The sequence below is a fragment of the Choloepus didactylus genome, chromosome 4 (genome assembly GCF_015220235.1).
Source record: "Choloepus didactylus isolate mChoDid1 chromosome 4, mChoDid1.pri, whole genome shotgun sequence".
Lineage (NCBI taxonomy): Eukaryota > Metazoa > Chordata > Mammalia > Pilosa > Megalonychidae > Choloepus > Choloepus didactylus.
Window position 1 is genome coordinate 52,322,221 of NC_051310.1, and position 17,879 is coordinate 52,340,099.

The following is a 17,879-nucleotide window of genomic DNA, read 5'->3' on the forward strand; positions in this document are numbered from 1 at the left end:
CAACTTAGGCTGTCTGATAGAAAATAACCACATGTTACTTAAATTCTCAAACCACATATGTTACTTCTAAATAAAAAAAAAAAAAGGAAAAAGGAAAAAAGAAGTTCCTTTTTAAAGACTTTCCCCTGCCTTGAAGTTTTGTCAGTATCAGATTATAGTATTTAAAGATGAGCTTTGGGCTATTATCTGGATAATTACTCTCCAACAGTTTTAATTCTGCCCTTGACAGAGGGCTACTGAAATGTAAAAAGATAAGGAGTCAAAGAGTGAGAAAAGAGAAGGGACAAAATGTAGAAAGAAAGAAAAAAAAAAAAAAAACCAAGCATTTTTGGACCAGGAAGTTGGTGCCTGCTTTTATGTGTCACCCCTTCTTGGAGCCCAGCGCTTCTCTAGCATCCCCAGCTCCAAAAGTTAATTAATTAGTTTGTTAATTAATTCTGCAGTTGAGGCTGGTTGAGCCCCCCTGCTCACTCCCAGCAGATTTTTTTTTTTTTCCTTTCAAGGAGGCAGCTGCAAGACAGTCCATGGGGTCTTGTTGGGGAGGGGTGCCAGACCCCTGGTCAAGGGGTCTTACAAATTTTGCTGCTATCTCAGCTTTTCTGCCTGTTCCAAACTTGTGTATGATGTGTGACTGGTCACTGGAGACCCTGAAAACACTGTTTCAATCAGTTCCTGGCTAATTACCATCTGCCCTAGAGGAGAGACTAAATTCCACATCTGACCACTCTGCCATCTTGCCCTGCCCCTCTCCCTCATTTTTGAAAGAATCTCACCAGATATAAAATTCTTAGTTGGCAGTTGTTTTCCTTCAGCACTTTAAGTATTTCAACCCACTTCCTTCTTTCCTCAATGGTTTCTGATGAAAAATTGGTATTCAATCTAATTGGTTCTCCCTGTACATTGCCTTTCTCTTGCAGCTTTCAGAACTTTCTCCTTGTCCTTTGAATTTGATAGTGTAATCATTATATGACAAGGTATATTTTTCTTCATGTCCATCCTGCTTGGTGTTCTCTGAGCTTCTTGGATGTACATGTTCATGTCTTTTACTAAGTTTGGGAAATTCTCTGTTGTTATTTGTTTCACTATTCCTTCTTCCCATTTCTTTCTTTCTTCACCTTCTGGGACTCTGATAATGTGTATATTGGTGTGCATGATGGTATCCCATAGCTGTCTTAGGCTATTTTCACTTTTAATATTTTTCTTTCTGCTTCTCAGCCTGACTCATTTCAACTGTCTTGTCTTCAAGTTCACTGATTCTTTCTTCTGCCAGTTCCAGTCAGCTCTTGAACCCACCCTGAACATTTTTCCTTTCAGTTATTGTGGTCTTCAACTCCAGTAGTTCTTTTTGGTTCCTTTTTAAAATTTCTGTCTCTTTACTTAGACCCTCATACAGTTCATTGTTTTCCTGATATCCTTTATTTCTTTCTCTTTGCTTTCCTTCATCTTCTTGAGCATTTTTAAGATCATTTTTTAAAAGGCTTTGTTCAGTATGTCCACATTCTCATCTTCTTCATCAGTGTTTTCTGTATTTTTATCTTCTTCCTTTGGATGGGCCATCATTTCCTGATTCTTTGTCTTGTACTGTTTTGTTGCACAGTGTACATTTTAATATTTTAAAATGTTAACTCTGGGATTTATTCCCTGGGATATCTGTTTCTTAGTTTTGTAACTAGCTGAAGATAAATCAGAGATTTTTTCTGAGCTTCACACCTCCTATCAGGAAGGTCTGAAGGCAAATGCAATCAGTGTTCAGAGTTTTCCATGTCTTTCTGGGCCTCTGTCTTGTCCTGGGCTTTTGCTTGTTAGTTGTTTTGGAGTTCCCCGTTTGCAGGAGTTTTATTGTCCCATCTGTTTCCCAGGAGACAGGTCTCCCTCTCCCAGGTATTTTATGCTAGCAGGTCTTTTTCCCAGACTGTCTGCCTCTATAGTTTTCTTCACTCCTTTTAGACTCCTTTTGGGTCTTATGCTGCTTTTTGCCTGGAGGGCAAATTCTGGGAGGAGATTCACCCTGGTGAGGACTTTCCCATTCAGTCTTTCCCAGCCCAAACAAGGCCAGGGCCCCACAAAGGAGGCACAGTCCTGCTCCAAAGTGCCCTGGGGAGGGGATCAGGAATGGGTCCAAAAGCTTCTCCGATGGCTGCTCAAAGCTGAGCCTTCCTGGCCTGCTCAGCAAATGTAGCTCTTCAGCTAAATATCTCCCACAGCTCTGAGGAAGCACCGAGTCTTTAAATCTCCACTGCCTCTGCCCCTGTTTGGAGATGGTTGAGACAATGGCTGCCACTGCCTTTGTCTGGGGTAGGTTAAAATAATAGCTGCCCTCTGAGCTGGGAGCCAACAAACTGAATTTTCTAATCAAAAACCATGATCAGCAATTGGTGGTGCACACCCCTGTTCTGAGAGAAGAGGTTTTATGTCCCTTTCTGTCACCAGCAGCTAGCCAGGGACTGGACCTTGGGGTGGCTTGCTACTAGAGTGGAAAAAGGGTGCTGGTAGATGCCATGCAAAGAAAGAAATTTACAGTTCTTTACTGTAGTTTATCTGCCTCTTCCTTCCACTCTTTCATGGATGCTTTACACTGTTCTTCCAGGCTCTGGAGTTTCAAAATTGTGATTTCAGAGAGTTCCTGCCTGTTTAATGGTTGTTTAGGTAGGAAGACTGAGTCCTGAAAGTCTCTACTCTGCTGTCTTCCCCAAAAGTTTCCTTATTATTAGTTTCGGTATGTTTTTTTTTCTTTTTTGTTGAACTAATTTAACTTCACAATTCTTGTGAGATAGACTTGGGTGAGTGTTATCATGAAGAATGTTGAGCACTGAAGAGGTTTGATTATTCACATCTATGCAAAGTCATTGTTAGTGATGGAATGAGGGTCTTGAATCCTCTTCATGCCTCATCTCTAGAGAAGCATGACCATTCAATCCTGGGACATATGTGAAGATAGTTTTTCTGCTAATGATTTCTGGACCCTTAGAAAGTTTTTCATAGGAGAAAACTTCATTAAGCCTTCTTGCCTTGAGTGTGAGTTATAAAATATGTAGTTTTCCTGCCCATTTTCAAGCAGGAACAAGATTATGCTTATTTATTCCATTAAAAAAAGGGATAGAAGATAGCTTACAATGCCTGCCCATTTCTGACACATGCTTGCTTGCAAACTCAGTAACTGATTTGCATTTGGTTTGAGGGCTTAGCTCATTAAAGAGGTCCAATTTCCCCCAGAAAAGAAGGAAGAAATTTCTCTTTACTCTTCCAAGTAGTGTGTATGGCTGTTAAGAGAATGGACTTTGGATTCAAACTCACTACAGATCAACTCTGTGACCTTGAAGAAGTGACATGACCTTCAAAAGCCTTAGATTTCTCACCTGTGAAATGGGAATCACCATAAGGTCATAAGAATCATTTTAGATAATGCACATAAAGCATTAATCACTTTGAACTCATCTCACATATGAGGACACAGGCGTGGGATCCATTTTGACTGTTCATAGTGCAGTGGTGACAAAGGCAGGAAAGTAGTGGTTCTGCTGTACTGTTAAATTCCTCTGTACTTGGGGTTAGAAACTCTGCCTATCTTACACCTACCAGTGTTACAAATATTTGGTCTCATCTCATGCTTAGAATTTTGTCACAGAATTTAGAAAGACATAATGGATTTTTTAACAATTAATTGAATGTGTGCTTTTCTGCAAAATATACTTAGAATGTATACGTACACAAACATATACATATATATGAAATCATTCTTAATCGAACCACATTATAATACTGTTATATATAGTCCTTTCACAAATGTTTACTGATTTTTTTGTTCTATCCTGTATCCCTTCTTTGTACCATGAGAGATGTAAAGATGAATCTTGAGAGGAGTTTGTCCTCAAAGGAAATAAAATATGTCCTTAAATTAGAATGCTGTAAAATAGGAAATAATTGCAAAAGAGATTCATGTAAAGTACTATAGAAATTCAGAAATAGAAGATGTAACTTCCAATTGAGTAAGTAGGTGAGCTAGATTTTAACGGATTAGGTGGGATTTGAACAGATAACTAAGCGATCTTAATTTTCCGATGTTTTTTAGAACAATCACTGAAAACTGACTATTTTAAATGCAATGAAGAAGCTAGGATCTTTCTTAAGGACACTGCTGCAGCTGTCAAGAAATTGGTATCGTATTATTTATTTATTTAAGAGCTATTTTTCAATCTTCCACTTATTTATTATCTAACTCTAATTTAGTGTCAACTCTGGGCAAGGTACCTAAATAGATGAATAGGGAAAATAACTACCCTGAATTTAAAAATATTTCTCCCTCAAATTGCTAACCATTTGCACCTGCACTTATCAACTGTGGAGCGTCTCCTGATTTTCCATGCAGAAAACTGAATTCTGGACCTGTGCTTTGGATGAGGGCAAACCCAATTAGTAGAAGCAACACTGGAGATGACAGAGTTCTGTTAACGGGTGGCCCGCATGGACAAATGTTTGAGATACCAATATGTAAGCATTGGTTAAAAAATAAACAACCTCTGAAATGAATCAGATTTATTCTGATTTATGAATAAATGAGTTTGTGTCTACTAACTGCTGATGAAAATTAATCTCATTATTTTATAAACATATTCTATATAATTATATATGTAATTACCACGTAAGTATCTTTTATAATCCCATTTAATTTAATACATACATATAGACACAATGTTTTTGTGTGTTGTACTACACTGTAGGTGGTCCTGTGGAAAACTTTGCTTTGCTCTTTTAGTTTGCATTTTCTCCAAGATTTGAAGGAGCCAAACATTTATTGTGGCTAATTAACTTATCTAGTATGGCTCCATTTAATAGCTGAGCTGTGGATTCCTACAAATAACAAATAGCATCTTCATTTTTAAAAGTAATAAATTTTATTGTTATAAAAGTTGTATATATGTCACTGTGACAAATTTAGGGAAAAATAAAATAAAGGAAGAAGTAGAAGAAAGAAGAAAACAACACACCCACACCACACACACACACACACACACACAAATCCCATCACTTCAAAATAATCACAATGAAATCTTTGATGAATATTCTTTCTATTTTCAAGGTATGGGTACCTGTATTGAATTTTATTTTTAGAATGCAAAATGATTGTTCTATGCATATGGTTGTGTAATGTGCTTTTTTATATTTCATAAAATGTAATGGACAATTTCTCAGGTCATAAAATAGCTGTGGCTATTGCAACCATTTACTTAAAAGATAATTTCTCTTTTTTTTTTCCTAGTTTTTTTTTAAATTTTATTTTGAAATAAATTCAAACTTACAGGAACAGTTGCAAAAACAATACAAAACCCATACACAGAACTCCAGCATACCCCTACCCCCCCGATACCCCAATCCACCAACTTTAACATCCTGTCACACCACCATTTCTTTCTTTCCCTCCCTCCCTCCCTCCCTCCCTAAAATCCATCATCTATTGCTCTGTCTTCTGAACATATGAGAGCAAGCTGCACACATCTTTGAACAAACAATATAATTCACATATACATTTCCCATGAACAAGAATATTCTTTTATGCAATCCCATTAAGCACAGCTAAGAAGTTCAAGAAATTCAACATTGATACAAAGCTTACATTCTATATTTCCTTTTTTTTCTTATGTCCCAACTGTGTCCCTTTGAGCCTCCTCTCCTCCATCCTCAGATCCCATCCAGGATCATCCTTGGCATTTAATTGTCATTGTCTATTTAGACTGTCTTTTTTTTTTTTTTCCACTTGGTAAGGAAACATATATACAGCCTAAATCTTCCCATTCCAACCCCTTCCTAGCATTCCATTAGTGGGATTAATCACATTCAGAACATTGCAATGCCATCACCTTCCCACCATCCATTACTAGAAATTTCCCTTCATTCCAAACAGAAACCCTACACTCATTTCTTAACTTCCCATTGCCCCTTCCCCCACTTCTCGTAACCCATACTCTACTTGTCATCTCTATGGTCATATTCTCAATGCTTTCTTTGTGTTTACCATGGGGCTTAAATTTAACATTGTAAATCTATAACAATCTTGTTTTTCTTTGATACCAACATAACTTCAATAAGACACATAAACTGTGTTCCTATACTCCTCCATTCCCCCACCTTTATGTAGTTCTTGTCAAAAATTACATATTTTGAATTGAGTCCAAAACCACTGATTACACTTTATGTATTTTAGATCCTGTAGGAAGTAAATAGTGGAGTTACAAATCAAAAATACAGTAGTATTGGTATTTATATTTACCATGTGATCTTTACTGGAAATCTTTATTTCTTCATGTGGTTTCAGTCAATTGTTTAGTGTCCCTTCCTTTCAGCCTGCAGAGTTCCCTTTAGCATTTCTTATAGGACTGATCTACTAGTGATGAAGTCCCTCAGCTTTTGATTATCCAGGAATGTTTTCATCTCCCTCTCATTTTTAACCTCCAGGTGTTTGTGAATTTTCTAAGTCTCTGATGATTATTGACTTTTATTTTGTATTCCATTGTGGTCAGAGAATGTGCTTTGAATATATTCAGTTGTTTTTTTTTAAAATTTATTGAGGCTTGTTTTATGTCCCAGCATATGCTCTGTTCTGGAGAAAGATCCGTGATCACTAGAAAAGAATGCGTGTCCTGGTGATTTGGGATGTAATGTTCAATGTATGTCTGTTAAATTTCTCTATATCTCTCTCTCCTTTCTTTGTTTCTCTGTCAGTAGGGCTCCCTTTAGTATCTGAAGTAGGGCAGGTCTTTTATTAGCAAAATCCCTCAGCATTGGTTTGTGAAAAATTTAAGCTCTCCCTCAAATTTGAAGGAGAGTTTTGCTGGATAAAGTATTCTTGGTTGGAAATTTTTCTCTCTCAGAATTTTAAATATGTCATGCCACTGCCTTCTCGCCTCCATGGTGGCCACTGAGTAGTCACTGCTTAGTCTTATGTTGTTTCCTTTGTATGTGGTGAATTGTTTTCTCTTGCTGCTTTCAGAACTTGCTCCTTCTTTTCAGTATTTGACAGTCTGATCAGAATATGTCTAGGAGTGAGTTTATTTGGATTTATTCTATTTGGAGTTTGCTGGGCATTTATGCTTTGTGTATTTATATTGTGTAGAGGGTTTGGGAAGTTTTCCCCAACAATTTCTTTGAATACTCTTTCTAGACCTTTATCCTTCTCATCCCCTTCTGGGACACCAATGAGTCTTAAATTTGGATGTTTTATTTTATCTATCATATCCCTGAGATCCATTTCGATTTTTTTGTTTTTTTCCCCATTCTTTCTTTTGTTCTTTCATTTTCCATTCTGTGGTCCTCGAGGATGCTGAGTCGTTGTTCAGCTTCCTCTAGTCTTGTACTGTGAGTACCCAGAATCTTTTTAATTTGGTTAACAGTTTCTTTTATTTCCATAAGATCATCTATTTTTTAATTTACTCTTGCAATTTCTTCTTTATGCTCTTCTAGGGTCTTCTTCATGTCCTTTTATGTCCTGTGCCATGCTCTCATTGTTTGTCTTTAGTTCTTTGATTAATTGCTCCAATTACTGTGTCTCCTCTGATCTTTTGATTTGGGTGTTTGGGTTTGGGTTCTCTGTATCATCTGGTTTTATCATATGCTTTGAAATTTTCTGTTGTTTTTGGCCTCTTGGCATTTGCTTTACTTGATAGGGTTCTTTCAGGATATGAAAAACACCAATCTCTAATTTGTCAGATCTACAGCTTGGTGGCATACACTTTCTCTAACTAACCTGCAGATGGCATCTGTGAGTCACCTATTCCCCTCAAGTCAGTTCTCCCCAATTTTGTCTTTGTGGTGTGTGGGGGTCTGATTCTTGTGGGGTTCAATTGGTGCACCAAGTTTTGGTGTGTTGTTGGTGCTGTCTGCCCTGAATGTGGGGCATGTGTCTGAGTGGTTAGGGAGGCAGGGAAGCTTTAATAATCAAACCTCCCAGGTGTTCTCAGAGATTTAAGGCTGCTGTAAGAGCCTAAACCTTCATTTCAGTCTTGCTACAGATTGTCTCTGCCACTGACCCACAAGTCCTTGGTATTGGCATAGGGTCCCTGGGATTTCTGAGCGGGTCCCCCTTCCCAGCTGTGCTCTTCAGGACCTCTGCTGAGGGAAGGTTGTGCCACATCACAAGTGCACGCCGGCCCTCCAGGGAAGCCCTGGGCCACCGGGCCGCGCAGGGGCGTTCCCAGCCTGCTGTAAAGATGGCTAAATGGGGCATGTTAATTTCCCCCTTTTCGCACCGCTCTGCCTTCCCAGCTCCTGGACAATTAGCTGTGGGTGCACTAAAGGCCACTGTCCACAGCCGATATTGTGGCATGTGTGTGTGTTGCGGGAAACACTCCCTGTCACACTGGGACCCAGGGCACAGCTCTGGGCTGTGGCTCCGGCCCCGGGCAGGAGCTTCCCTAGCCTGCCGGGAAGAAGGCTGCAAGGGGCGCAGTTTCTTTCTCCTTTTGGTTCCCCTCTGCCCTCCTAGAGGGTGCAGGGAAGGCTATCTTCCATGCCAGATATTGAGGCATTCGCAAGGCCTGCTCCTGCCACGTTTCCCTGTACGGTTCTCGCCACCATATCCCCAGCCGCTCCCGGTTTTTCTGTTTGTTTGTTTGTTTGTTTTGTTTTATTTTTTTAAAAAAAGAACTAGTCCATCTGCAAACGCCAACCCACGGTTTCCCCACACCTCAGCGTAGCCACCGGACTTTCAGCTAGCTCACTCATTTGTTTCAGAACGCAGACTCCTGGTTTCACCAAATGCACAGTCCCTGTGAATTTAGCAGACCTTGTCCGGCTGGTGCATTGCTGGAACTGATGTTCTGGGTTGCTTTCTGGCTTTTATCTAGTATTTTCACGGAGGTGTTTTTTTGCCTTGTCTCACCTAGCTGCCATCTTAGTTTCTCTTTGCACTGATTTTTGAGGGAGTTTTCCTTTTTAAAAATATATCCATCTAAAAAATAAATAGCTCTGCATCATTATTTGTTTGGGTTTGTAATTATGTACAAGAGAAACCTTGCCCTTTTATACCCAGACTTATTTTTGTAGGCAATTTCCATTTTTTGATTAAGTAGCTTTCTTTTTAGATGTTACCCTTTTTACTGGAGTCCTTCCTTTTAAACTGATAGATAATGAATACAAGAAGCACACATACATAGGGAAAATATGATTCCTGTGTAGAAGAAATTCAGCAGAAATTAGAAGATAAATTAACAATGATACCTTGAAAATTGATTGGGGAATAGGTACTTTTCCCACTTTCTATTCTAAATAGAAATAATGGCTGAAGATGTTTTATACCTCTATAAGGCATTGTTTATGAAATCAATCTTGTTATTTTAGTGTCTTAACTTTTAAAAATGTATTTTAAATTTTCAGGAAGAAATGAGAAAAGACACAATTGATCTTCTAGAAATCGAAAGCATGGAATTCAGCAGACTATATTTTCTATTGAACACTCTTCCCAATGACTTTAGGAGAGAAATGGAAGGTACTTTTGAGTATAACAACTTTAGAAATTTTGTTTATCTTAAAAGAAAGATAGAGCCAGCTACTTGTGACAAGATGAGTCTAATAGCTATTGCATATCTAAGTAAAGCTAGAAAGAATACACAGCACAAACACAGTGAGATCCTTAATAATTTTCCTTTACATTTTATGTGGAAATAATACACATAAGCCTTGAATTTATATAAATTAGTTTCTAAATAGACTAACAATATATGGATCACCACATTTCAAATTTATATTTACCCAATTAAATTAGGTAAAAAAAGAAAAAGGAAAGGAAGAATACTAAAAGCTCAATAAGTACAAGGCAGACAACCCAATGGAAAATGAGCAAAAGAATTGAAAAAGCAGATCACAAAAGACAAACCAAATGACCAATATGCATATGAAAAAGTATTCAATCCCATTAGTAAACAAGAATTGCAAATTACCACCAAAATAATATGCCATTATACATTTTCCAGAATGCCTTGAAAGTAAATTCTGTCAATTTCAAGAGTTGACAAGGATGTTGAGCAACAGGAAATATCATCCCTACTGGTGGAAGTGTAAATTGGTACAATCATTTCAGAGACTACTTGACATTATCACTAAGTAGACCTGGCAAGTTAGGTGCCTCCCTGTAAACAGCCTCCCTGGCCTGGCACCCCATTGGGTGGTTTGGCAGTGAGTGCTGAGGCATAGCACCTCCCTGTGGACAGCTTCCTGCAACACCCCAGAGGGTGGATTTCCAGCAAGTTCTACCAGCACTTCACCTCAGCAACAACTTTGCCATCCAGCCAGCCACAGCCCTCTCTAAGGAGGTTTGAATCTCAGATCTGGAGGTACTTAGTCCTTGAGCAGTTGATCTCAGCCCCAGGGACAGAAGCTGCACCTTAGAACTTCTATTCCTGTAGCCTTCAGAATTCCCTTTACTTCTTACTGCCCATCCCTTTGTTACTCCAGTCTTATGTTGTAATTCATAATTCTTCATGTTAAACTTTCCCTGTTCAATTTACTGTTAGATGCCTGTCTCCTAATTGGAACCTGACTGATACAGTGGGTTATAAAACAGTATGCTTACTGTTAGTCTGGTTTGCAGGGTAAATATGACAAACTGCATGTGCAGAGGAAAAATGAGACTTAGTAAGGATTTCTGCTAGAGACAGAATTAGGAGTGTTTTTGTTTTCTTTTCTTTGGATGATTTCCTTTATTTTCCAAATTGTATTACTTTTACAATCAGGAAAAATATTTTATAAGGAAAAAAACCTTATTAGTGTATACGGTCCTTGGTATATACTGAGTATTTAACCAAGTAAATTATTAGCCTTATGTGATAAACCTTTGCTGGTCCTTGGACCAGCAGCATCTGCATCACCTGAGAGATTGTGAGAAATGCGGAATCTCAGACCCCACCCCAATCCCACTGAATCAGAACTTGCAATTCAACAAGATCCCTGGGTGATACGTATGCATGTTTGAGATATACCACTTGAGAAGCCCTTTTATAATGGACCGTTTAACTAATAGTCTCAACAAACTAGAGAAAAATAGCATACCTCTCTCAGGATAGCTACCAACTAGTTTCTAGGGAATTTGTTGTGTAGAAATGAGTGGTCCAATATCTTTCTAAACAGCAATACTCACAACGTCATGCATTTTGACCATCTTTCTGTTATGCATAAAAGTAATCTCCTGAAGTCTTACAGTATTACACTGATTTATTATTCATTGGTGAATAATTAGTTCTTTAAAACCTGCGTTCCCAGAAAGCAGAGCCCGAGGCAATGTCTTTTGTACAATTATTATACTGGGGGCTGCAATTCAAAGAGCAGGAGGGTGAGATAAGGAGAGGGAATCATGGAGAAAGGAGAGCCAATGGGGAGGTGCATTATGATGTAGGCTGCCACTACAAGCAACCAATTGGTTATGAGACCACCCCCCCCAAGACACCATGTAGCCTCTTCTCAGGACCATCTATTGTTGTGAGAAAGGGGGAACTATTGATGCATTGGCTCCTGGCTATCATGGTCCCGTGTTTGCCCCATCCCACACTGTCAGGTTACAATTGCATAGGTTATGAGTGTGTAGAGAAGTCCCGTGCAGGTGGAGGTGACAGAGCAGTCCTAGGTCAAGAGGTGGGTAGTGCACAGAGCAGACAGGGGTCAGGTGTTGTCAGTCTGTACCTGTCTCAAGTTGTTCAAGTGCCCATGGAAAGCTGGTCACCATAGCAGCTGCTACAGTAAGAGAGATAACTGATAGGTGAAATTGAGGGGCTCCAAAATAGCAAGCAATAGGTGTCGGATACAAGAACATAATAAAAGCAGTATTTCAGAGACAGATGTAATTTGTTCATGATTTGCAAAGTCAGTGTTTCAGTTATACTCTTTCTCAAATTTTCCACTTTTCCACTTTTTAGAGTGTGTCAGAGATGCCCACAGATTAAATCTTGTTGAGATAAATCAATTACGCATAAGAATTGCAGGGATCGATAATGAAGCCAATTTGCTGAAGAACAGAATACTTGAACTGAAAGAAAATAATGAAGCTCTGGGGTAGGTGTTTTTTATTCATCACTTGAGGAGATGAGGGTGTGGGGCTGGAGTGGGAGGATTGTCCCCAGAGGTTTGCCCTCTGATCTGAGCCAATGCAGGGCAAGTTGAGAGGTGAAAATGAGTGGTGGAAGGAGATGGCCCAGGCAGATGAGGGCAGTGTGGTGGCTCCAGGGGGCTGATGAGGAAAGCAGAAAATCTTCAACCGTTGCAGCCAGGAGACATAAAATTTCCGAGGCAACCCAGCTTCTCAGCAGCAACAAATACGTCTGTAAATCACACAGTGCCTAGCATGCCACCACCAAAGGTAGAGGCACAAGGTCGTTTTATTTCCATTTTAGTAAAATTAAAGCAAGAAATCTTGCCCAGTAGTGTATTGTAAATATAGTCTCAAATGAGATACATTGTATCTAGTTAGTTTCTTAAAAATATTCTGTCATAATCTACCGGGGAGGCTGAAGATGAGATTGGGTCTCAGGAGAAAGTCCCAGATTTTATCCATAATTAAATGAGACAATACATGTGTCCACCCAGAGTCTGAAACATGTTAGTTTCTTTTCTTTCATTCCTGAGTCCTCGTTTTTTTCTATGTGTAAAATGTGGATCACAGCTCTTGACTCACCTGGCTCATGAGAGGAGACGATATGCTCTGAAAGAAAAATTAACAAAACCACGAATGACTCAGAGAGCACTGTGCAAATTTGCAAGACTGATGCATAAACACCAGAATGTCAGTTTGCCAGGGTGAGAAATGTTCAACCAGCTCTATCTCTGGTTCCCTCATCACAGGGTAAACATCTCCTTGCAGGGTGGGGGGTGGGGTGGGGGTGTTGAAATATAGTCAAAGGGTTGCCTGGTGCACAAGATACCAAAGTGTCAGGAATCAGGTGGAGGGCAAGGCCCTGGCATGCATTTCTCAGAGGAGACCCCACAAGAATCCCTGTTATGGGAGATAATCCATGAAAAAAAAAAAATAGTCCATGATCACAAAAGTTTGAGAAATGCTGCATACTCTTACCCTTGTGGGGGATTCATATGCAGATTGATTTGTGCATGGCATGTGTTAGCCACAGTTGCCCGAGTCTGTTATATAAACGAGATTTTGATTTCTAAACTTATAAAGGGAATGATAATGCCCCAGGCTGGATGCTTATATTAGCTGGTCAGCACCATCTCACCCCATACATTCGTGATTCTCAAACTTGAGTGTGTATTATATGGTCTCACTGATACAAAATAATTAGAATAAACAAATTTGTAAAGTCAGAAACTAGAATATAGGTTACCAGAGGCCAGGATGGAAATAGGGAATGGGTAGTTAATGCTTAAATTGTACAGAGTTTCTATTTGGGATGATGGAAACGTTTTGGTAATGGATGGTGGTGATGGTAGCACAACATTGTGAATATAATTAACAGCACTGAATTATATATTTGCCTGTGGTTAAAAGAGGAAAAATTGGTTAAAAAGGGAAAAACTTAAGTTGTATATGTGTTAGTAGAAGAAAAATTAATAAAAAAACAAAACATAGCACTGTACAACACAGTGAACCCTAATGTAAACCATGGACTATAGTTAACTGTACAATTATAAAAATGTTCTTTCGTCACTTGTCACAAATGTACCACACCAATGCAAAGTGCTCATAATAAGAGGGTATATGGGAACTCTGTATTTGATGGATGATTTTTCTGTAAACCTACAACTTCTCTAATGAAAAATGAACAAACAAACTTGAGTAGGCATCAGAAGCTTCTGGAGGGCTTGTTAAAATACAAATTACTGAACCCACCCCCAGAGTTTCTGATTCCAGTCTGAGGTGGGGGCCAAGAATTCACATTTGTAATGAATTCCTGGGTGCTGGTGTTGCTGCTGACCCTGACCACACTTTGAGAACCACTGCTCTAGAGAAATCTTTACAGAAAGGCAAATCACATACAGATGGTGGTTGCTTGGTGTGTGTGTGTGTGTGTGTGTGTGTGTGTATATATATATATATATATATATATATATATGTGTTTCTCTCATGACCAGTGGTGAGCACATCTCCTCTCTTGGGCGATCCTTGAAAATTGGATACATGCCAGCTCTTGGATGCGTTTTCCTTAGGTTTCTCATTTGGTTGGTTAGTTCTCTCTCCTTCCCAACACATCACAATATATCTAATTGATTTTTTGTTGTTTTGTTTTGTTCTGTTCGTTATGCTTCCTTGAGGCTATGTGAGCTTGATCCTTAAGTTGATTCATTCTCAGAAGTCTTTCTCTGCAGGATCCCCAAGACACATATGATCTGTCCTTCTCACTGAGCCTCTAGTCTAGCCTTCTTTCTATTATTTTTCTGTTGTGGAGTTCAGCTTCTGGAAATTAAACTTACCAGTAGCTTGTTTACATTTTCTTGAGCCTTGGCCCACATGAATTAAATAGTCTTTAACCTTGGGCACTAGTCAAGGGGAAAAGGACTTTATATTGTGGGTGCTCTTAAAAAGGAAAATGTAGAAATGGCACCAAGTGTCCTCCTCCAAATCTTTTATCATTGGCCCTGGGGTAGATGTTTCTCTGCAATCTGAATGTCTTCCTCAAGGTGAATGTGGCCAGTAATGGATATGTGAGGTTAATGTCTCCTCTTGAACCCAGATTTGGCTGTGTCTGGAAGAAGAAAAGAGGGTTGAAGTTAGGTTTCAAGTATCCTCTGAGTTGTGAAGATGGACTCAGCCCTCTTAGAGTGTCCCCTCCTGTTTTAACTCTGTTCATCAGAGGAAAGCTAGCTTTCTACCGGGTCCTCCCTGCAGGGCTACAGCATCAAAATCGGTTGGAAGTGTGAGATGTTTACCTTTCTTTGGCTTAACTACTTTATCTTAGGTTAAGACAGATATATGGAAGTGCTATATATCAAAATATTTAAATGGCTAGATCCCATTTTCCTGTTCAAAACTGTTGATAAGATTGTATTCAGAATGCCCTGAGGAACCCCTAGACCCCAAAAACCCATGCCTTCTTAAGTTTCCACTTTATCTTTTGAAATTTGAAATCCCCACCAGGGCAGCTGACCGAGATAGCCAATCAAACCCCTAGTTCATTACTTTCGAACCCAATTCAAAATAAAGCCCACCTTCCGTAAACCTACGCCGGTAAGATGGACAAACACTCATTCAATCAATAGGAATCAAGCTAACTTTCTTCTTACGTCTATAAAAATCATCTGCCATCTCTAGGTCCCTGAAGCTACTTCTGTTCTGGCTTCCTTTACTGCAGCAAAACTTTGGTGTCCCAAATAAAATGCTGCAGCCTGCAAACTCAACTCCGATTTGTCTTTCACCATTTCTGACTCATTGCGTACTTAAACCAAAATATCCCATTTGCTATTGGAACCCCTCATAGTATGTGGGAATGGGTGGGGAGAGGCAGAGCCACATGATGTTTTTTGTGGTGGAAAACAGTTGAAAGGTTTATGCTTATTTTGTGTTTCCCTCTGTCCTCATCTCAACTCAGTATAGACTTATAAAATTAGGTGTCCTTTATAGATGCTGTCTTTGTGGTGGCCTATATCACCAAACAGACTTTAAATTCCTTTCCTGAGAGCAATATTTTTCATGCCATGATTCTTTTCTCCTAGTGACAAGCAAGAGAAGCTAGCAGAGAGGCACAAAGACTTTGTCCTGTCACTCAACCATGCAATGGAAAAAAAAGCCGCTGCAACTATTTACATAAATGAAACTTACACCAAAATAAACTTGGCAAAAGAAGAAATTGAATTGCAAAGAAAATGCTTTAAAGAGATAGAGGAGCAAATGGAAAAGGAAAGAGAAGAATATTTGTTAAAGAAAAAACAACTGGGTGCCGAGGTAAATGGCATGATTTATTTTTTTAAAAAAACATGCAGAATTGTACAGAATCTGGGCAGGGAATGGAAATCATTTATTTGTCCTCAAGGCTAGCAAGCCCTTCACAGTAGTTGTAGTAACTTCTGTGAACCTAGGGATGGGAAGAGAGCGGGAGACTCAAGGACATTTGGAGCATCTTGGGGAAGATATTTGATTTTGTAGCAGCATCACTATTCATGGGAAAGAACATAAGTGACAGGATTTGTAACCCTGGGGTGGACTGCTTGCTCGTATGCAGCCCTATAAGGATGAGAAATTTGCCTCCATCTCATCTGGCTGCCTTTGACAGCTGTGGCAGCATGTCTATGGACAGGACCAGGGTTTTCGGACAGGGCTCTCTACCCTGCTAGATGGAGCCTGAACTCCTGCTGAGTGAACCTGAGAAAGGGATGGCCTGCAAAGGGGCTTGGCAGAGCTGAGAGCCCCAAAGAGAAAACAACGTTTTGAGACCAGAAGTTTTTTGGGGTGTGGGGGTGGAGATAACTACTCCATCTTGTTTCCAGCGGGGCTGGACTGTCTGTTCTGCTTTGTTTATTAGAACTCACAATCGGTATAGCTTATGATCATTTCTTCTGTAACTTTTTCTATAAAGAGCCATATAGTAAATATTCTAGGCTTTAAATGCCATACTTTCTCTGTGGCAACTACTCAGCTCTGCCATTGTTGCTGGAAAGCAGCCATAGACAGTGTCTAAAAGAATGAGTGACTGTGCCTGGCTATTTATTTCCAGAAACAGGGAATGGCTGGATTTGGCCCTTGGGTCTTTCTCCTGGGGAAAGGGCACAGTTAGGATGCTTTCACAGGCAAATAACAGAAGCTGTGACTCAGCCTGGCTTAAACTGTAAGGGCATTTATTATCTCATGCAATGGGAATTCCACAGGTGGGACAGCCTCCAGGACTCAGCCTTCCTCTCCTCTGTCCTTCATGCTAAGGCTGGTTTCCCTCATGATCACACTATGGCTGCCAGTGACTATTGGGCTATATGCGTCCTTATTCAAGGAGCAGGAGGAAAACCTTTCAAGTTCTCTTCTGCTGTGTCTGATTGGGCTGGGTTAAGAAAAACACTCCCCCTTGGAACAATAATCCTAGGCAAATGCCATTTGGCTTAGACCAATGGGGGTGGGTGGCTATTAAGGAGTTAACCACCAGTGTCCACTGAAAGTACATGATGGGCCATGGACACAGACTGTTAATTCCATTTACTCCCTATGAGAAAGGAAAAACTAATAAAGGCATCAGAGAGTCTTCAAACCCCCAAAATCTCCCCTACACAAAACAAAGTGCTTTTTGCTAATATTATTTCTATAATAGTGAGATCTTAGCAGAAGGTTTAGGACAAAGCATGACGGTAGAATTACAATTAGCCACAAAATTTATTAATCACAGAGTTTCATTTGTGTACATTTTTTCCCTGGTAATCTGTCCCAAGAGATAACTGACAATGATCACATTCATTCAGAATATCCACTTCTGATGAAGCAGATGGTAGCTTTGATGAAGAGCTAGACATATGTTTTCAGAGCTCTTCAATACAGAATTGAATGTGCTTTCTCACGCCTTACTACTTATTCTTGATAATTAATGTTGCTAGACAAATCCATGATTTTTTTTTTTAGTTTTTGATAAGACGTGATTGCTTCATTGGGATCTGACCAGTGATCAGAAGGTTTGATCTTGGTAAATGGTAAGAAGTTGCCCAGGATTGTGGGCTGCCCCACCTTTGGTGATTTTGTTTACTCTCTTTTTAGCCTGTTTTGCTTCTCATTTAAAAATGTGAATTTGTGTTCCCAGACAATTCTTCATTCCTTCTTTTGATTCTCTTGATCTGCTAGTACACTGTAAATCTGGTAACCATTGTAATGGTGCTTTACCAAAAAATAATTGTGATGGTAATTGCTCTTATAATTTGCTATTAATCATCAGTGTTATTATTGCTCTTATAAATTTACTGTTTTAATATTCTATAAT

At 39.4% G+C, this 17,879-nt stretch overlaps 1 protein-coding gene across 3 annotated transcripts in view; it reads left to right on the forward strand.

Annotated features, from left to right (window-relative positions):
- The window catches only part of CCDC175 (coiled-coil domain containing 175), a 136,016-nt gene that overhangs the window by 14,031 nt on the left and 104,106 nt on the right, over window positions 1-17,879 (forward strand). For all 3 annotated transcript variants that reach the window (XM_037832604.1, XM_037832605.1, XM_037832606.1), the window contains exons 2-5: window positions 4,070-4,155; window positions 9,367-9,478; window positions 11,898-12,033; window positions 15,643-15,871. In XM_037832604.1, coding sequence (XP_037688532.1) covers window positions 4,070-4,155; window positions 9,367-9,478; window positions 11,898-12,033; window positions 15,643-15,871 — 563 coding nt within the window. The remainder of the gene's footprint in view (window positions 1-4,069; window positions 4,156-9,366; window positions 9,479-11,897; window positions 12,034-15,642; window positions 15,872-17,879) is intronic.